Raw genomic sequence first — 9,113 nt, 5'->3', positions numbered from 1 at the left:
AACATACAACTTTTTTCTGTTTTTGTTCAGTGGACAGAGTTTGACATCAACTAAAAACCACAATAAATACTCTTCTTGAGGGAAAACAAAAGATAAGGGAATATATCTCTTTATCAGCTATGACATTTAGTAAAAAAAAAAAGAAAGAAAAAAGGCATGTCCGTCTTGCAGACTCGCTCATAAAAGGGGGAGGGCGACCATTTTGAAAAAGAAAGAAATATTCGTATCCATCCATATCGGCGGCCCTTCCCCTTCATACTTATGGCACTACAGCAATTCCACAACTCTTTAATTCTCTCATAGTTTTATCTTTTCCTTTAATTCTTCTTACCGTCTGTTCTTTTTCCTTTTTTTTCTCTTTTGTTTACCCTGAACACACAATGTCCCCTAACGGTACCTAGTCAACACAGCTGGATTTCCGTTTGTCTTTTTTTCCTTTAGTATTAGTTCAAGATTTTCACGTTCGTCTGTCTTTTTTTGTTTTGTTTAGTTTTTTTTTTTTTTTTCTTTTTTTTTGTCAACATAAAGTGCAACAGTGCTTTTGTTCTCTCCTCTGGTCACACATCCTGGTGAGTGACCCCCCCAAAGGGTCAAAAGGTCAAGGGTTGTCAGGTTTGGGGTCAGGTTTGGGGTCAGGTTCGGGGTTCAAGCTGGTCTCGCTGGTAGCGCTAGCCAGGCTGGTAGCACTAGCCACGCTGGTAGCGCTAGCACTAGCCACGCTGGTAGCGCTAGCGCTAGCCACGCTGGTAGCGCTAGCCACGCTGGTAGCGCTAGCGCTAGCTGCGCTGGTAGCGCTAGCCACACTGGGTTCCTCCACCTCCTCCTCCTCCTCCTCCTCTTCCTCTTCGTCCTCCTCCACCACCTCTCCTACGTCCAGCACCTCCACCTCCTCGTCGTCATCGTCCTCATCCTCCTCGTCAACCAAACCTCCTGCTCCGCCGTCCAGTGCGTCCCCTCCTCCGCCCGTCTCCTCTCTCTTCTCCGCCGCCGACTCCTCTGCTCCTTTCAGTCGCTCCCTCGGCTGCTCTGTGTTCTCTTCCCGCGGCTCTCTCTGCTGCTGGTAGAGGGCGCCCTTGAGCGGCTTGAACAAGCCTTCTTCGTAAACTTTCAGTATGGCCTCGCACACAAAGCGATATTGACTCTGAGGGAGAGACGGACGGAAGGAGGGAGAAGGAGAGAGGAAAGAAAGAACGAAAGAAAGAATGAAAGAACGAATGAAAGAAAGAAAGAAAGACCAAATAACAGCACAGTTAAGCTTGTGACAGAGGGACAACAAATGCATCATTTCTTATTCTCTTGCTGTCGGGCTGAAACATCTTATCTCCTGTTTTGTGTGTTTTTGTGTTTTTCAAAGTTTGTCAATCTGCTACTTTTGCCGAAATCCTGGAAATGTTGGACATAATGAAGTTTCCACCCGCCATCAACAATGTATAATTTGTCGCTCGCCGGGAAAATGGCAAATCTAGAGCTGGCGGGTCAGTGGGTGAGCTACAGTATATCAATTATAATATTATAAAACATACATAAACCAATTTAGCCCTATTTCATACCGTGGCCATTTGAAAATAGCCAATCTACGAGCTCACAGCGCGTCGCATCTCGGCACGTTGTGAGCTTTTGAGGCCAAAACTTTCATACTTTTACTCAAGTACATTTTGAATTCCAGACTTTTACTTGTATCAGAGTATTTCTATATTGCAGTATTGATACTTTCTATTGAATGCTTTAACCAGTGAAAAATTGCAGATATACAAGCTCACAGCCGCGATGCGAGCTTGTATATCTGCTATTTTTGAAAAAGTCGTGAAAATGTGTGCAAATCTTTGAATATATGTATTTTCAAAGCGAACGTTTGTCACTCAAATTTTGCTTCTGGGTGGTCCCTGGAACTAAATATTTTAAGATGGGGGTCCGTGGCCAAATAAATATCATTTTGGGGGTCCTTCACATGAAAAGGTTTGAGAACCACTGACATAGTAGTCTCTCAAAGTGAAAAGGACCTTTTCTTTGACGATGGCTGGCCAGATTGCTGACATAGAAACATAGGGTTTTTCAAAAAACCTTAGAAGGATTCAAAAGACACTTATAGAATCGGGTCAAAATTCTAATTTTTCAAAAATAGCAGATCTACAAGCTCTCAGCGCGGCAAAAGCTTGTATATCTGCTATTTTTCAATAGTTAAAGCATAAAATAATGACACACAATATAGTGTACCCGTTCTGAATGGGTTAAGTAAAATGTGTGAGTACTTTTTTCCACCACTGGGTGTGAGTGCTCTGCTGGTATACGTACAGGTGTCTGGATCATCATGGCTCTCTGGTCTCTCATGGTCCGCACGATGTCCAGGGGATACACGGGCTGACTGCACTCCATCAGACACAACGCCGTCTCCATGGTGATCAGCACGCCTGTCCGCCCGATCCCCGCACTGTCACACAACAGAGACAGACCACATATTTTATTTTACCAGTACTTTTTTAGTGTTATGCTTTTAGCTTTAATGTTTTTTCAGTACCATGTGCCGTATGCATTTCGGGGGGAAAAAAAGTATTCAACTATCAATGACCAGGTTTTTGAGAGAGAGAGAGAGAGAGAGAGAGAGAGCGAGAGAGAGAGCAAAAAAGTGTGCGGAATTAAAAGGGAACAAGACGAGATACCGGCGAAAAAACTTGACGGTTTATGTTTTATCATGATGTGCACCCACCGTTTGCAATGATACAATTCACAACGTCTATTTGGTTTCAGCGAAAACATGTATCCCTGAGCGATAGAAATACACTTATATGCACACACACACACATTCCAAACGCCTGTTGGAGCTCGTTTGTGTACCGTGTCTGAGCACGGGGAGAGTATATCGTGATCGTCGCTGTCCGGCAGAAACTTCTTACTGTATCTCCATGTTTTGGTATATTAACACTCCACTTGATCACACCACAGGCAGTGTAACACAAAGCATCTAAAGTAGCAGATCCACAACTTGTAGATCTGCTACCTTTGGCTTTGAATTTGAATCCTAAAAGTAACAGTTTTGGACGTATGCGGTTTCCATCCGACAGCAACGATATATAGTACATACCATCTAAGTTAGCACAGTACATTGTGTGTGTGTGTGTGTGTGTGTGTGTGTGTGTGTGTGTGTGTGTGTGTGTGTGTGTGTGTGTGTGTGTGTGTATCGCTAAGCGTATGTATACCTGTCCTGTATGAATGTGCGCGTGTGTATGTTTGCATGAGTGAGTGTTAAGTCTGTACTCTGTATACATGGTTGCGGCACCGGCGACGTATAAATTAGTGCTGATCGTTATCATATTGTCATCTTGGTATGACCATTGTGCAATATCTACACTATATCGCCCAGTACAGGGCGATATATCGGCCATATCGTTGCCTTTTGCGATCACCGAGTTAAATTTCGCCATATATTTATTTATAAATGAATATATGGGTGAACTCAAGTGATCTGACGTGACTTTGAATTGCACGTTCCTGTCAAAGTCAAAATAAGTGTGAAACAGACTTGCTATTTCATTTTTCTACAATTGGAATATCAAATAACAAGTGTGGGAACCCAATAGCACTTGTTATTATGAATAAAGCTTAGTTTTCAGTTGCAACACTTTGTACGGTAATATTGTATATCTTATCGATGCACCTACAGTAAATTAAAAAAGACACGTGAAATTGATTGACAAGAGTGTCGACACTGTATGCACAAAGAAAAGGCATGGGTTGTGGTGTATCGTCCAACTCAAGCTACACATTTACTGTAGATTTCCCTTACAACAGGGGTTTTCAAAGTGGGTGACGGGGCACACTGGGGTGCCGTGACGGCAGTCCAGGGGTGCCGCGAGATAATTTGATAGTATTTGGAATTCATTTGGACACTTAAAAAAATATTTTGTATCATCACTTGAAGTACAAAGTTATTTTCAGTTAGTTCTAACCAAAATGGCTGTTATCTCAACATTTTCCACACAACATAATCACTAAAATATCGTCACTGTCGGGCAGAAACCTCGTATCTCCAAGTTTCAAATGTGTACGTCTTTTAGCAAAGCCCTGCTTGTCGCACAAAACTAGTGAAAACAGACGATCTACAAGCACACAATGCCTCACATCGCGAGGCGTTGTGTGCTTGTAGATCTGCTGTTTTCACTAGTTTAGTACATTTTATAGATGATAAATACATAACGAACGGTTTTGGACATACAAGGTTTCCACCCGACAACGACGATATGCTATAAATATAAGGTGCTGGGAGTGAAAATTATAATGTAGGGGTGCCTCGGATTAAAAAAAAAATTATGGGGTGCCCTGAGACAAAAAAAAGTTTGGGAACCCCGGTTATAAAATCACCATTTAGTTTCCCCTCACCTGCAGTGTACCACCATGGGCTGGTCCCTGCCGGCCCGTTTGATCCGCACCAGAGCCACGAAGTCCAGGAAGTCGGTGGAGTCGTCGGGAACGCCGTGGTCCGGCCAGGCCAGGTACTGGATCTGCGTCAGCTCGCGCTGCTGCTCACTCTGAACCGGAAACACACGGAACTCATTGAAACCCTCTAAGACCTGGGAAGCATCTGCGTCACTTTACCTTTAAACCACTTCAGCCATTATTATATACTTTGGCTATATACAGTATATAAGGTCATATTATGCATGTATATGTAGAGCTTGTAGATCTATTTTTGAAGGATCATGAAAACGTGTGCAAATCTTAAAATATATATATATATATATTTGTAAGACTAGTATGTGTTCTGCGTAGTCACCATGAGATGGCGACAACAGCCATTCACTTGTGTAGTCGCTGACGTCACTCGTTTGCGCCCCCTCTCTCTTTGTTTATCTGCCTAGCTCAGCTGTCTTAAAGACAGCTGAGCTAGGCAGATCTGTCTTTAGTCATTAGCTTACTTTGCCTAACTCTAACCCTAACCCTAACCTTAACCTCAGTAAAACTATGCCTAACCCTAACCTCCGTGGGGTGAGGCGCTATCATTCCTGCCGACGCTAGGTTGTCGTTGTTGTGGATCAAAGCGACCGCTTGTTCCTCCCCGCGCCACACGACGAGCGCTTCTGTTCTCAATTTCACTGAAACTCAAAAACACTGTGACATATATATATATACTAGTCTTTACCCGTTCGAACATATGGGCATATCAGACAGACACCAGACAGACATTTGGTGGAGTAATAGTTGGGGGGGGTGGTCCTGGAACAAAATATTTTGGGATGGGGGTCCGCAGCCAAATACATATATAATTCTGAGGGTCCTTGATTTTTTTTGAGAACCACTAGTTTATAGAATCGGGGCCTCGGGTCTAAATGGGTTAAGTTTGTTGTACTGACATAGAAATGACCCGACACTCAGAGCAGAGCTTCTTTTATTAGCCGCCCGAGGCTGGGGAGACAGATTTAGGAAGTTGAGGAGCACCCTGTGGGACCCAGGCTCATTAAAATGGACCCGTGGGACAAGCAGGTAAAACCAGATCCACAAGATCTTTTTTGGGGGGGCGGTTACGGTTACGACGCCATCAAACGTTTAAGTCATACTTGATCATATGACAGCCTCACACAAAAGCATCAAAAGTAGCAGATCCACAAGCTGGAAACGAGCGCTTTGAGCTTGCCGATCTTGCCGGGGGAATCTCCTGATTCCGAAGCTTTTTCAGAAATTGTAAAAAAGGAGCTAATGCTGATTGTCAGTTTCATGACAACATTATGGAGAAATGACCAGCGACTTTGACCAAACATTACATTCATGATAATATAGCTGATCCTTAGAAGAAGGCCTTATGGTAGTCTACAGTAGATTGACAACGGTGTGTGTAAGAAAATGGATCTCACTCTCTCACACACACACACACACACACACACACACACACACACACACACACACACACACACACACACACACACACACACACACACACACACACACACACACACACACACACACACACACACACACACACACACACACACACACACACACACAGCTTCATGTGACTCAGAGCCCTGCGTGTTCCTCTTAAACGTTTCTTCTTCCGCATCCCCATGGCAACGCATGTATCCCCATGGCAACCGACACAGGCAGAGGAGAATGCTAATTGGCTCCTTGTAGAGCCGTGCAGTTCGGAAAGGTCAGGAAACACGGGCCATGTTCAGCGGCACGACCGGGACAACAGAGCAGCAACCACTGTCATCTTCAATTACAACTGACTGTGGCTCTTGTGTCCCCCCCAAAAAATATATACGGACAACTATACTAGCCACTGTAAGAGCCACCGTGGCTGCTAAACACGATACTGACCACAGTGACCATCCACTATACCAGTGGTTTTCAAAGTGGGTGACGGGGCACCCTGGGGTGCCATGACGGCAGTCCAGGGGTGCCGCGAGATAATTTGATAATATTTGGAACTTATTTGGACGCTTGAAAAAATATTTAGTATCATTTTAAACGTGAAGTACAGTTATTTTCAGTCAGTTCTAACCAAAATGGCTATTATCTCAACGTTTTCCTCACAACATAATCGCTAAAATATCATCACTGTCAGGCAGAGACCTCGTATCTCCAAGGTTTTGAGCTCCATCCCACCTCGAAAATGAGATGGTGCATCTCAAGGGATTTATCCTTCTAATAAAGGTACTATATCGTCACTGTCGGGTGGAAACCTTGTATGTCCAAAACCTTCCTTTTTTCTTATTATTTAAAAAAACGATTTAAAGAAGTGAAAATAGCCGATCTACAAGCACACAACGCCTCGCACGGTGAGGCGTTGTGTGCTTATAACTTATTTGTAAAATTGATGAGGGCAAGGGGAGAATGTAATCCAGCATGTAACCCCCATCATTCAGATCCGTTACTGTAATCCAGATTACACATTTTAAAATGTAACCTGAGACTTTACAAGTTACCTGTTTTTTGTAATCTGATTACGTAATCCCGTTACATGTAATCCGTTACTTAACAACCCTGTGTGTGTCTAGGTTGCGCAACAGTGGCCTTCTCAATCTGTTCCTGTTTTTATAGTTTAAAAATCCGGCCAAGCACCGTTGTGCTAATGAAACATAACTCCAGCCAAGCACCGTTGTACTAATGAAACATAACTCCGGCCAAGCACCGTTGTGCTAATGAAACATAACTCCGGCCACGCACCGTTGTACTAATGAAACATAACTCCGGCCACACACCGTTGTACTAATGAAACATAACTCCGGCCAAGCACCGTTGTACTAATGAAACATAACTCCGGCCACACACCGTTGTACTTATGAAACATAACTCCGGCCATGCACCGTTGTACTAATGAAACATAACTCCGGCCACGCACCATTGTACTAATGCAACATTGTACTAATGTCAAAGTGAGTCAAAGTTCTTACTAATCGGGACAGACATAGGGACAGACAAAAGCCATTTGTTGGGAGCTCACCGCTCCAAAAATGAAATGGCTCATCCCTGACACGTGACCCATCGTGGGATTGTAGATCATCTATTTTTGGCAAATATTACCCCCAAGAATAGTGATGCTAGGGTTCAGGCAACTTCAAATCCTAACAGCCAAACAGCAATGCAATTTCTATTAATATATTCCAGTGTGTCAATTACAGATCAATCTGGCTAGCCATCGTCAAAGAAAAGGTCGGCCCTTGTCACTGCAGAAGTCTGTAATCGAGAGACTAATGACAGATTAAGACGATTAAATCGTTAATCGCCATTATTTGAGTGTGACAACTAATCGTCAGGTAAGATAATGTCAAAATGGTGACAGCTCTATATCTGTGTGTATCTACCTGCTGTTCTATCTCCTTCTGTCGCTCTTCCTTTGTCCCCCTCTCTCCTTCTCAGCTGTGTGTGCGCGTGTGTGTGTGTGTGTGTGTGTGTGTGTGTGTGTGTGTGTGTGTGTGTGTGTGTGTGTGTGTGTGTGTGTGTGTGTGTGTGTGTGTGTGTGTGTGTGTGTGTGTACGACTGACTGATGGTTGCATTGTCATGGCAACCAGATCCCAGTAATGTGTGGCCTGCATGCAGCAGCAGCGAGAGCCAGAAAAAGAACAGCCCACACCCGGTAACCATGACAACACACCTCCTCTGGGCTGCATCCGCCGCTCATCCATCCATCCAGATAGAGAGAGAGAGAGCTCTATCTTTCCTATGATGTAATGTGCTGGTAGGTGGAAGTTTGTGAGTTCAAAACAAATGCGCAAACCACTGAGAAAACACAAGTATTATAATGTAAGATACCTGGAAGTGTGTGTGTGTGTGTGTGTGTGTGTGTGTGTGTGTGTGTGTGTGTGTGTGTGTGTGTGTGTGTGTGTGTGTGTGTGTGTGCGCGCGCGCGCGTGCGTGCGTGCGTGCGTGCGTGCGCGCGTGTGGGTGTGTGTGTGCGTGTGTTAAAGGGGCCCATCATGCTTTTCAAAATATATATATATATATATATATATATATTTATTATATTTATATAAATATTGGTCCATAATACGGTTTTATACAAGTTTTAGCCTAAACAACCACTTGGATATTTAAATTTCATGTTCTGTCTGTCTCTAATTCCAAGCCATTTCAGATGCAATACCAAAATGCCCTTTGTTGGCAACGGGGCGCTGTCTTTGGGCTAAAATTGGAACGATACAGAGAAGATTGGCATGGTAGTGCCACTTTACCTCATGGTTCCACCTCATATATATAGTCTTCATAGAGACACACGGGCGCCTACAAATTCACGGCCACAATTGAAACAGCGGCCCCACTTCGGGTAAGGGAGAACGATGAACTGCAAGCCAGTCCATAGAAAGTCATTGCAATTCAGCTGTGGTTAGCCTAATATTAAAATAATCCTACATGAACTGAAGACTATATTGATTTAAATAAAAATATGTTTTCAAGTGTATGGCCTGACCCTGACAACATATCTTCGTGTTTGCTAGATACATGATGTGAGTCACGTTTAATTTGCCACTTGAATGGATTACCCATAATGATAACAGAGAAGAGGGGAAACGGCAGACACAGAACCCGCTTTTCAGTGACGACATCACTGTCTTTACTGCTGTGCGTTTAAGAGCGCCGACTTTGAAGATCCCAACTTTTTCAATTACAGTGTGGATTCTCCA

The 9,113-nt window shown here is 43.6% G+C and overlaps 1 protein-coding gene across 1 annotated transcript in view; it reads right to left on the bottom strand.

The window, feature by feature from the left end:
* Nucleotides 1-598: 598 nt before the first annotated feature.
* The window catches only part of ptpn4a (protein tyrosine phosphatase non-receptor type 4a), a gene marked incomplete at its 3' end in the record, with an annotated part of 142,647 nt that continues 134,132 nt past the window's right edge, over nucleotides 599-9,113 (bottom strand). The window contains exons 23-25 of the mRNA XM_080752885.1: nucleotides 4,375-4,523; nucleotides 2,293-2,428; nucleotides 599-1,141 (exon numbers count right to left, since the gene is read on the bottom strand). Coding sequence (XP_080609011.1) covers nucleotides 599-1,141; nucleotides 2,293-2,428; nucleotides 4,375-4,523 — 828 coding nt within the window. The remainder of the gene's footprint in view (nucleotides 1,142-2,292; nucleotides 2,429-4,374; nucleotides 4,524-9,113) is intronic.

The sequence above is a fragment of the Nannobrachium achirus genome, assembly GCF_963921795.1.
Source record: "Nannobrachium achirus genome assembly, chromosome: 22".
Lineage (NCBI taxonomy): Eukaryota > Metazoa > Chordata > Actinopteri > Myctophiformes > Myctophidae > Nannobrachium > Nannobrachium achirus.
Note: the sequence above shows the minus strand (reverse complement) of the source record. Positions and strands in the feature narration are given on the sequence as shown.